The sequence below is a fragment of the Amblyraja radiata genome, chromosome 4 (genome assembly GCF_010909765.2).
Source record: "Amblyraja radiata isolate CabotCenter1 chromosome 4, sAmbRad1.1.pri, whole genome shotgun sequence".
Classification (NCBI taxonomy): Eukaryota; Metazoa; Chordata; class Chondrichthyes; order Rajiformes; family Rajidae; genus Amblyraja; species Amblyraja radiata.
In genome coordinates this window covers 55,951,070-55,962,991 of record NC_045959.1, presented here as the reverse complement: position 1 = coordinate 55,962,991, position 11,922 = coordinate 55,951,070, and the positions used below count along the sequence as shown (strand labels likewise).

At 44.6% G+C, this 11,922-nt stretch overlaps 1 protein-coding gene across 1 annotated transcript in view; it reads left to right on the top strand.

The window, feature by feature from the left end:
- The window catches only part of LOC116972128 (desmoglein-2-like), an 82,879-nt gene that overhangs the window by 45,631 nt on the left and 25,326 nt on the right, over positions 1 to 11,922 (top strand). Inside the window, exons 7-8 of the mRNA XM_033019486.1 lie at positions 808 to 959; positions 1,773 to 1,907. Of these exons, the coding sequence (XP_032875377.1) occupies positions 808 to 959; positions 1,773 to 1,907 (287 nt within the window). The remainder of the gene's footprint in view (positions 1 to 807; positions 960 to 1,772; positions 1,908 to 11,922) is intronic.

Genomic DNA, 11,922 nt, shown 5'->3' with positions numbered 1-11,922 from the left:
TGAAACAACTTGCCCACACCGACCAACATGCCCCATCTACACTAGTCCCACCTGCCATGTCCATAAATCTATCCTATCCTGTATAAATGTTTCTTAAACAGTACCTGCCTCAATTACCTCCTCCAACAGCTCATTCCATACACCTACCACCCTTAGTGTAAAAAAGAAAAGTTATCCCTCAAGTGCCTATTCAATCTTTCTCCCCTCACTTTAAGCCTATGTCCTCTGGTTCTCGATTTCCCCCCTCCTCTGGGTGAAAGACTGTGCATTTACCTACCTATCCCTCTCATGATTTTGTACACCTCTATAAAATGATCCCCCATCCTCCTGAGCTCCAAGTAATAAAATTCCTAGCCTGCTCAGCCTCTCCCTACAGCTCAGGCCTTCGAATAGTGGCAACATCCTTGTAAACCTCCTCTGCGCCCTTTCCAGCAACAACATCTTTCCTATAACAGGGTAACCAAAACTGAAATACCTTGTGTGGCCTCACTAATGTCTTGTATAACTGTAATTTTAACTGTAATTGTAACTGTATCTTTAATTGGACTTTACTGGACTTTATCTTGCACGAAACATTATTCACATTATTCCCTTTATTATGTATCTGAACACTGTGAATGGCTCGATTGTAATCATGTCTTTCCACTGACTGGTTAGCACACAACAAAAGCTTTTCATTGTACCTCGGTACATGTGACAATAAATTAAACTCAAACTAAACAAAACATGTCCTTCCAACTTCTATACTCAAGGACGCGAGGGATTAAATTCTGGTTCATGGATGGTAATGTTCTTTTTGCCTTCCAGGTACCTCAGTCATGCAGATAAATGCGACGGATAAAGATATTGGTGAAAATGCCATCATTCATTACAGGGTCATAGTGGACAAAATGAAGCAAATGTTTTCTTCCTCATTTACTGGAGATATCAGAGTAACAGATCCGCAACTTGACAGGGAGGTTTGTGAAAGTACTTCTCATTTTTGTGTTACTGTATTGGAGACAAATAGAATGCAGAAACAGGCCCATGGACCCCACAGAGTCTACACTGACCTTTAAACCCTCATTTACATTAATCCTACTAATTAGGGTGGCACAATAGCTCAGCTGGTTGAGCCGCTGCCTCACAGAGCCCGAGTCCCAGGGTCAATCCTGACCTCGAGCGCTGCCTTTGTAGAGTTTGCATGTTCTCCCTGTGTCCATGTGGGTTTCCTCTGGGTGCTCCGGTTTCCTCCCACATCCCAAAGATGTGCAGGTGTGTTGGTTGTGTAGGAAGGATCTGAAGATGCTGGTTTACACCAAAGATAGACACAAAGTGCTGGAGTAACTCAGTGGGTCAGACAGCATCTCTGGAGAAGAGGAATTGGTGGCGTTTCGGGTCGAGACCCTTGTTCACCTATTTATTTTCTCCTGAGATGCTGCCTGACCCGCCTCATTACTCCAGCATTTTGAATCTGTCTACAGGTTTGTAGGTTAATTGGCTCTTGTAAATTGAGTGAAATTCATTCTTTTTGCATCCAAACCGCAGACCTCACCAAGGCAGTACATAAAGTCACCATGTCCCTGGCGCCAACAAGGTTATAAATAGTTAATCGAACACTCTTAATTCCTCGCAGCGGCGAACCAGGCCTGCAGCAAGCGGCCCCCCACCCACCACCGTGTCCCCCTTCGTTCTCGGTGGCCCCCCACCAGGTTGCTACTGGTGGGCCCCCCACTCCGACAGCCACTCTTGCTCTCGGCTAATGACCTTTCCTGCTGTTTCTGCTTCTTCAGACGCAAGATTTCTACACCCTGATTGTTGAAGCTCGTGATAGGGCTGGGAATATCGAAGGTTTACACTCAACTGCAACAGTACAGGTCAAGATTATGGATGTCAATGACAACGTTCCCACTGTGGAACAACATACGGTAAGGTTCTGTCCCCAGGCAATATTGTTAATATAAGAATTAAGAATGATATGAAACAACTGAAATTGTTTAGTTGAGTTGAGTTTAATTTATCATTGTCACATGTACTGAGGTACAGTGAAAATTATTTTGCTGAGTGCTATCCAGTCAGTGAAAAGACTATATGGGTTGGACATCAATTTTCCCACACCCTCGGTTCCAGAGCCTTTTTGGATTGTCGTTCCTTATGGACTAACAGAGGTCATGTGATAATGAAATGTCATATATACCCCTACCGTGGCTCTAAGGCACCATGGAATGGTAGAAACTTAATTAAACAAATAGAGTCATAGTGTGAAAGCAGGCCCTTTAGCCCAACATGCCCACACCAGCCAACATGCCCCAGCTACACTAGTCCCACCTGCCCGCGTTTACATAGAAACATAGAAAATAGGTGCAGGAGTAGGCCATTCGGCCCTTCGAGCCTGCACCGTCATTCAATATGATCATGGCTGATCATCCAACTCAGTATCCTGTACCTGCCTTCTCTCCATACCCCCTGATCCCTTTAGCCCCAAGGGCCACATCTAACACTCTTAAATATAGCCAATGAACTGGCCTCAATTACCTTCTGTGGCAGAGAATTCCACAGATTCACCACTCTCTGTGTGAAAAATGTTTTTCTCATCTCGGTCCTAAAAGACTTCCCCCTTATCCTTAAACTGTGACCCCTTGTTCTGGACTTCCCCAACATCATCCTGCATCTAGCCTGTCCAACTCCTTAAGAATTTTGTAAGTTTCTATAAGATTCCCCCTCAATCTTCTAAATGTTGACCCATATCCCTCCAAATATGTTCTATCCATGTACCTGTCTAACTGTTTCTTAAATGTTTGGAAAGTCCCTGCCTCAACTACCTCCTCTGGCAACTTGGTCCATACACCCTCCACATTTTGTGTGAAAAAGATACCCCTCAGATTCCTATTAAATATTTTCCCCTTCACATTAAACCTATAATAATAATAATGATGATGGATGGGATTTATATAGCGCCTTTCTAATACTCAAGGCGCTTTACATCGCATTATTCATTCACTCCTCAGTCACACTCGGTGGTGGTAAGCTACTTCTGTAGCCACAGCTGCCCTGGGGCAGACTGACGGAAGCGTGGCTGCCAATCTGCGCCTACGGCCCCTCCGACCACCACCAATCACTCACACACATTCACACACAGGCAAAGGTGGGTGAAGTGTCTTGCCCAAGGACACAACGACAGTATGCACTCCAAGCGGGATTCGAACCGGCTACCTTCCGATCGCCAGCCGAACACTTAGCCCATTGTGCCATCTGTCGTCCCGAACCTATGTCCTCTGGTGCTCGATTTGCCTACTGTGGGCATCTACCCAATCTAATCCCTTTCATGATTTTAGACCCTATAAGATCACCCCTCATCCTCCTGTGCTCCAAGGAATAGAATCCTAGTGTACTCAACCTCTCCTTGTAGCTCAGACCCTCTAGTCCTGGTACCATCCTCGTAAATTTCGTCTGTATCCTTTCCAGTTTGACAGCATCTTCCCTGTAACATGGTGCCCAGAACTGAACATAATACTCTAAATGCAGCCTCACCAACATCTTGTTATTATTTAGCGTCTATGTTGAGCTAAATGATAAACGCAGCCGATGGAGGAAACAAAAGAACGGCCTAGCTCAGGGCAGCGTCCTTGCATCCGGTGTTGTTCAATATATTCACTAATGATCAGCCAGTGTTCCCAGGGACGAGAAGCTTCATTCACTTTGATGACCTTGGAACAGCAGCCCAGAGCATTCACATAGATGAGGTAGAAGCTGCCCTCTCATCATCCTTAGACAACATGACAAACTACTACAAGGACAATCAACTGATAGCAAACCCTGCTGAGACCCAGGTTAGCCTGTTCCACCTTCGTAATCGCGAAGCTGGGAGGAAGCTGTCCTTAACATGGAATGGTGTCCCTTTGAGACACTGTGACCACCCTGTCTACCTTGAGGTCACTCTGGGCCAAACCTTCTCCTTCACGCAACAAATCGAAAGGGTGAAGGGCAAAGTGAGGACGAACAACGGCCTCCTACACAAGCTGGCAACCTCGTGGTGGGGCACCAATGCATCCACACTGCGGTCAACTGCTCCTGCGCTGTGCTACTCTGCTGCAGAGAATGCTTGTCCTGTTTGGGAGAGATCATCTCATGCGAAGAAAGTTGATGCCGCCCTTAATGACAGCTGCAGATGCATCACTAGCTGCCTAAAACCAACGGATGTGGATAGCTTGCATGTCTTGGCCGGTATTGCTCCACCAGGAATCCACAGATCAGCTGCCGGTAGAACTGAACGTAGTGGGCAAGTTGGGGACACCCGCCATTCCTGTCACTCCCATCACCCAGCCCCAAAACGGCTGAAGTTGAGGAAGAGCTTCCTCCACACAGTCCAGCCGCTGTCACAGTCTCATCAAGCACCGGACTAGCCTTGTGGGAAAAGAAACGCAGTGAAAACCACCACCATGTAAAGATGCCAATCCCAACCAAGGAACAGCTACCACCTGGTCACAGGTGTGACAGGAAGACCTGGAAGTCCCTCAGTCGGCTTCGTACAGGGATGGGCCGATGCTAGACCACTATGAGCAAATGGGACACAGAATGTGAATGTGGAACATCTGTACAATCCATGCCGCACCTGCTGAGATGCCCACTGCTTGATGAACAATGCTGCCTGGAAGATCTAGCGGAGGCAAATGAGGCGGCTGTCCACTGTGCAAGAGCCTGGCCAAACATGGGAAACATAGATGATGGACATGAAAGAAGAAGACCAACGTCTTACACAATTGCAACGTGACCTCCCAAATTCTAAATTCAATACTCTGACTGATGAAAGCCAATTTGCCAAATCACTTTTTGAACACCCTATCTACCTGCGACTCCACCTTCAAGCAACCATACACCTGCATTCCTAGATCCCTCTGCTGTACAGCACTCTCCAGAGGCCAAATGGTTATTCACTGTGTAGGTCCTACCCATGTTAGACTTCCCAAAATGCAACGCCTCACATTTCTCTGTATTAAATTCCATCAATCATTCCTCGGCCCACCTGGCCAATTGAGCAAGATCCTGCTGCAATTTTCACAACTATCTTCGCTATCTGCAAAACCACTAACTTTTGTATCATCAGCAAACTTGCTAATCTTGCCCTATATGTTCTCATCCAAATCATTGATATAGATGACAAACAGTAACGGGCCCAGCACCGAACGCTGAGGCACACCACTAGTCACTGGCCTCCAGTCCGAGAAGCAACCTTCCACCATCACCCTCTGCTTACTTCCATGAAGCCAATTTTCTATCCATTCAATTATCGCTCCTTGGACCCCATGCGATCTAACCTTTCAGATCAACCTACCATGCGGTAGCTTGTTGAATGCTTTGCTGAAGTCCATGTACACAACATCTACAGCTCTGCCCTTATCGACCTTTTTGGTCTTCAAAAACTCAAATCAGATTTGTGAGACATGACCTCCCACGTACAAATCTATGCTGACTATCCCTAATCAACTTGCCCGGCTAAATTGTAATTGTGATTAATTTGTAATTAATTTATTACCCAAGTATGTAAACATACAAGGAATTTGATTTGCCAAGTCATACAAAAAAAAGCACATGAAAATGAAATATAGACTTAAGCAGCCACCACCAGTTGTATAGGGCTCTGGTGAGACCACATCTGGAGTATTGTGTCCAGTTTTGGTCTCCTAATTTGAGGAAGGACATCCTTGTGATTGAGGCAGTGCAGCGTAGGTTCACGAGATTGATCCCTGGGATGGTGGGACTGTCATATGAAGAAAGATTGAAAAGACGGGTTGTATTCACTAGAGTTTAGAAGGATGAGGGGGTATCTTATAGAAACATATAAAATTATAAAAGGACTGGACAAGCTAGATGCAGGAAAAATGTTCCCAATGTTGGGCGAGTCCAGAACCAAGGGCCACAGTCTTAGAATAAAGGGGAGGTCATTAAAGACTGAGGTGAGAAAAAACTTTTTCACCCAGAGAGTTGTGAATTTATGGAATTCCCTGCCACAGAGGGCAGTGGAGGCCAAATCACTGGATTTATTTAAGAGAGAGTTAGATAGAGCTCTAGGGGCTAGTGGAGTCAAGGGATATGGGGAGGGCAGGCATGGGTTATTGATAGGGGACGATCAGCCATGATCACAATGAATGGCGGTGCTGGTTCGAAGGGCCGAATGGCCTCCTCCTGCACCTATTTTCTATGTTTCTACAACGGCGTGTGAGAATCCCCAGGGCACACAGCATAAGCGGAGAACCACAGCCATCAATTCAATATCCGGGCCACACACACGCTCATTCATCATGATGTGACCAGAGTTGGACCGACTGTTGTCACTCTCTCTGTAGTCCCTGTCCTCCCGAATTGTCAGAAAGTCGTCCACACTCGCACTAGACTCCGGGATGTTCTCATGGAGCCATGTCCTGTCGTGGTTTTAAGACTCAAAGTTTGGATAAGTCCTCCAACCTGACAAACAGCCATCCACCATTAATCTCTGGCATCTCCCATACAGCCACTGTTTAATCCCTTGCTACTCCTTACTGAACCTTCTCAACCAACCTTACTTCCTTATTTAACCTTCTTAACCAACCTTCCATGTGGAACCTTGTCAAAGGCCTTACTGAAGTCCATCTAGACAACATCCACCACTTTACCCTCATCAATTTCCCTAATAACCTCTTCAAAAAATTCAAGATTAGTCAAAACATGACCTTCCAGTCACAAATCCATGTTAATTCGTCCTAATCCGATCCTATTTATCCAGATTCTTATATATATTATCTTTAAGTATCTTTTCCATTAATTTGCCCACCACTGACGTCAAACAACGTTCTTGTTAGAAATCTGCTCTTTTCTCACTTATTTGTCCTCCTGTTCATTACCTCAGGGCTATTATCTATTTGTACCTGCGGGACAGCCCTCATGTAAGGATTGAAATGGTACCAGGTAGATCAACCTTCTACCTGAACATCGGTGGGTGGTTCGGAAAGCTCATACATACACCTTGTCTCCAGGTTTAAAGGGTCCTTCCTCCTGGTCCACCTCCAACAGCTTTTACTTTGCCTGTGCATAAATAGACTTGTATATCATAATTAACTGGTGCATATACTTCTTAAATTCTACCTCTAACTGTTCCAAACTCGGTCCCTTGTAAGGACCTCTCCATTGTGCCACCTACATAGGTCGGCCAGTAAGCATCTCATGTGGTGTTATGTGGGTTATCGGTTAGTTTGGATGCAACATCTCTTCAGTGCCAATGGCAGGGCATTGATCCAATTCAACTTTGTAGTTACACAAATCTTATTTACATTAACCTTCAATGTTCCATTTATTCTTTCCACCATGCCTGTGACTGCAGGTGTTACACACCCAAATTTGTGTTTTACTCTAAGGGCCTGTAGCGCCAACTTGACTACTCCCTGAATGAAAACAATCCGTTGTCAAAGCTGATTTCTGTAGGTCTACCAAACCTCTTAGTTACCTTATTCATCATAAACTACACTACAGTCTTCACGCCTAAATCGATCCAAACTTACTCTAGACGTAACAACAGCTTATCATCCTCCAGATGCTGTTTCTGGCTGCTTCGTGGGCACTTTAATTTCCCTTCTTATGTGCTTGGCATTTAATGACAGCTAGTGCCCCTGACTTCAATATTGCCATTATCAGGTCTAACTTTACTGCTAACTTTTCATGTGGTCTCCGTTGCTTTTCTCAAAGCCTTTCTATTTCCCTACTGCTCCAAACATGTGACAGACCCCATGAACATATGATTAGTTGGTATAAACTTCATCTTTCTCACTTTCCCTCATGTCACATGCTGCTCTTAAAGCCTTAATGTCCGAGGAGGAGGAGCCATCTTGGGGAACGGCTGCTTGGGGAACGGCTGCTAATCAGCAGCCGTCCGTTTAATTCACTTATTTTTTGCGGTTTTAGTGAGTCCTGTGCCTTGTTTGTGGGAGAGATAGACTTTTTAATGTGGGGGGAAGGGGGTAACTATATTTCTAGGTCCATACCTGGTCGGTGAGGCAGCTTTTTCTCCGGGCTGCCCCGTCGACCCGTCCTCGTGGCCTACCAGCGGGCATGGAGCGCCGTTTCCTGGCGGGGACCGCCCAGCACCTCGGCTTCGGTGGCGGCACAGCGCTGCAGCGCTTTCGTGGAGTGGAGCGGGCGATGCCTTGCCGGGTCGCCGCGCTGGATCGACGCGCTGGAGCTCCGGTGAGCTGTGACCGCCGAGTTCATCACCTCTGGGCTGCGGGTCTGCGGAACGGAGCGGGCGGCGCCGACTTCAACATCGGGTGCCTGGGAGCTCCAAACCGGCGCGGCCTTGTCGGCTTCGGAAGCCGCGGTCCCCAGTTAGGAAGCGGCCGTTCCAGGTGGCCCAGCCGCTGAGAGGACTCTCCCGACGCTGGGGCAACAGCACCCAGCGAGAAAGGCCAGGAACATCGGGCCTCCATTGAGGCAACTGTGCAGGCCTCAATAGGCCTGACTTTGGGAGAACTGGAGATGGGGACTGGACATTGTGCCTTCCCCCACAGTGGTAACCATTGTGGGGGGATGATTTTTGTGTGTAATGTGAATATGTTAGTTTGTCCAAGATGGCTGTCGGAAGGGAGAGTGGACGCTAGCGCGGTTTAGCTGCCGCTGCTCTCTCTTCACATTGTGTTTTTGATTTTTTGTCTTTGGAGCGAATTCTGTCTTTAATTTGTGTATTGGTGATGTCCTTATTATTTATTTTACTCCGACTATATGTTTTTTCTCTCTTGTTAATTTCTGTAAGGTGTCCTTGAGACTTTGAAAGGCGCCCGCAAATAACATTTATTATTATTATTATTATTAATTTCTGCCAACTGAGCTAAGCAAGATTGCAGGCTTCCAATTTAATTACCTTAAAGTCTAATTCATCCTTATGCACCATTTCAAACCCTACATACTTGCTATTATGATCCCTTTAACAAGAAACATTCACAAGCGAAACCTTTTTGTCCCCTTCATTCAAAATCTCTGACTGTAAAACATCCTTTAGGCTTGTTTGTCCTTCTTCCTTCATTATCTTTCTCAATTACGTCACAATTTCAACATATTTTCCAATCTAGTCTGAACTATATCCTGCCTTTCCCAAGGTCATCATCATCTGTCCTACCTTCTGAGGTTTTAGACTTACAATGTCTCTCTCACAATACTTCACTTGTGGAACAAACCAACAAATCATCCACATACTCTACCAAATACTTTCTAAGGGTACACCTTCCAACTCTGCCTTTATCATCTGATTAAAACATGGGGCTAGTATTTAAAACCCTACCTCATCCTTGCCTTTCTTGACCTCCTCCTTTAGATCCCTCCCTCCCTTGGGGACCCCAGTCCTGTCTGGGCTTATATCCAGATTTATTTCACTCCTGATAGGGCATTTTGAGGAAACGCTCCCCCAAAGACATTTATTATTGGCATGTAATTCTCTGGCCCCTGCTTGGCTCTGTCATAGGACTCACTGTGTGTCAGTGCATCACTTATTTCAGTCTTTTCAACCAGGTCCGTTGTTATTGACAACATTGTCTTTCTTTTTTCACGCTCTTTCTTTTTAAGCTCTTCAAGTTACATTTGCATCATTTTACTCTGCACCTCTTCCTGCTGGTCTGCAAGTCTTTTTCCTATCTTACGATATTTCTCGACCGCAGAGACCAAATGATCGCTGAATCGGGGGTGGGAAATAAATGACAATCCCACCACCTCCTCCAATCTAGGCTTGACTTTAGGAGGAATGACATCCACCACAGTGGTTCAGAATATAGTGTTCATTAACTGGTTGCCTTCTATTTCTTGTTCATTTTCAAGTCTCCACCTTTTCAGCTGGTTTCCCAGGTAGGCTGCTGGATCATTTGCCTCTCCTAGTGGATCTCCCCTTTATTCCTTGGGGTCCACCTTAAGTGGGTAACATTGTCTGAGGGCCTGCCATACCCTCTGCCTGACTGTGTCAAACAGCATACCATTGTTTATTACATTGTTCACGGCATCTTTATACCAGCCATCTTCAGTTGTTCTGTCAGTTTAGTGGTTTCTATCACTTTCACCAACAGTGCCTTCAAATCTGCCATAGCCAATAATCGTCCCACGTTCTCCTCCTTCAAAGCCCTAATCCATTTCCTGCCCCATCAGGGATATAGGGTGAGGTATTTTTTTGCCCTCTCAGTTTATGGGTGCCCCAAGGGATAACCTGTGTCTGTCCTGCTCTTTTCTTTTTAAAGCAGTCTTATCAATTTATCCCTCTGCTTCCCACTTTAATCCTTTCTGGTATGCCTTCTTTCTTATTCTAAACTCAATTTCTTGCTTCTCAAATATTCTAGCCTCCTTGCAAATTCATTCACCTTTCTTTTTTTTAAATCTTCCACTGACTCCTCCTGCTTTATTACTTCACACCTGTCATTTCCTACTTCTGTTATCTACTAACTGCCTCTCTCTCCTTTCTTTCTATGCCTAAGTGTATCTAATTCCTTTCCTTTCCGCTTTTCCCACTTATCTGTGGGCATATCATTCATAATTAACACTTCCATCTTGTCACACATTTACCTTGAAAGTGCCTTCCTTGGGCCACTTCCTCAAATCTCAGCAAATTCTGAAAATCTCAACAAACAATCATTACCCTTCTCCAACCAGAATGTTTACCATAAAACAACAAACCATAAAAGCTGGTCATGTTTCAGCAATGAACTATTTCCAATTATTTCAATCCATTCTCACCACTATTTTAAATTTCCAATTCCTAGTACTTGTAACAATTTTCCAAATTAGCTTTACTGAAAAGAAATCTAAAAGAAACATCAGAAAAAACCAAGCAACCTACATTTTCCAACTTTCCACTTTTAAGTTACGAGGATACAAAGAGTTAATCGTTACCTTACAGCTGTTCATAACCTTCCCCCATTGCTTACAAGTTATTAAAGGAACATACACCTACCCTTACAATGTGGTCTACAACAAACAAAAGAATTATCACATATATGAACTTCCTCATTCATTCAAAACCAGTTTTTACGCACAAATCACATTCGTTCCATTCTTACTTCAAAGAAATTATGCAATTTTCTACATGGATTAAAGTTTCAAAATTAACATTTATATAATTCTTATCTCCCTTTTAAGTTAAAGTAGGATGGTCTAATCCCCTATCAGTCAGGTTCCTGAGTGCTGTGATTGGACTGATTCAGATCGTGATTAGTCAGACTCACCGTCACTCAACATCCGACCACACACCACTCCCATTAATTCCAGACAAAGGAACACATTTTGTCTTGATCTCTCAGTAGAAAGAATGCTGAAAGAACAAGCAGCAGAAAGAATGCAGCAAGCTTATCTTCACAAACAGTTAAGCAACTCAGTCCTTACAACTCCTCCGTCCTTGTAGTTATTATATTACCTTAATATATTCTTATTGCAATATAACCTTACACTGTTATTATTGCTACTGTACTTTCTGCTATTCTACAATATTTTATCACTGTGTACACTTTCTGTTACGCACTTACCTTAAATTCGTATTTTGCCCGTACAAACCCCTGACCTCTCAGGGCAGTATCCACGAGGTCTTAATAAACTCTTAATACTATCACATTACTTTCTTATCCACAAATATTATTACTCATCACACACAGCGCAGCCTTCTCAGACAACCTTCCGGGCCGCCTTTTTAGAACAATTTAGTGCCAGATTCTTGGGTCGGAGAGACCTTCTAGCTACCTAGGCACTTCTGTGTCCCCAATGGCTTACCATGAACAACAGGTTATTAGTCCAAATGAAGCAGAAAAAAACGCATAATTTTTAGGTGGCCACCTTTGTCCTGTTGTCCTTAAGAGCCACATAAGGGGCTGGGAAGGCCCTGGGCTACTTGTCTTTTAATTAATGGTCTCTTACCGACCCTGCTCGCTGCGCCAATTTTGTCATGGTTTTAAG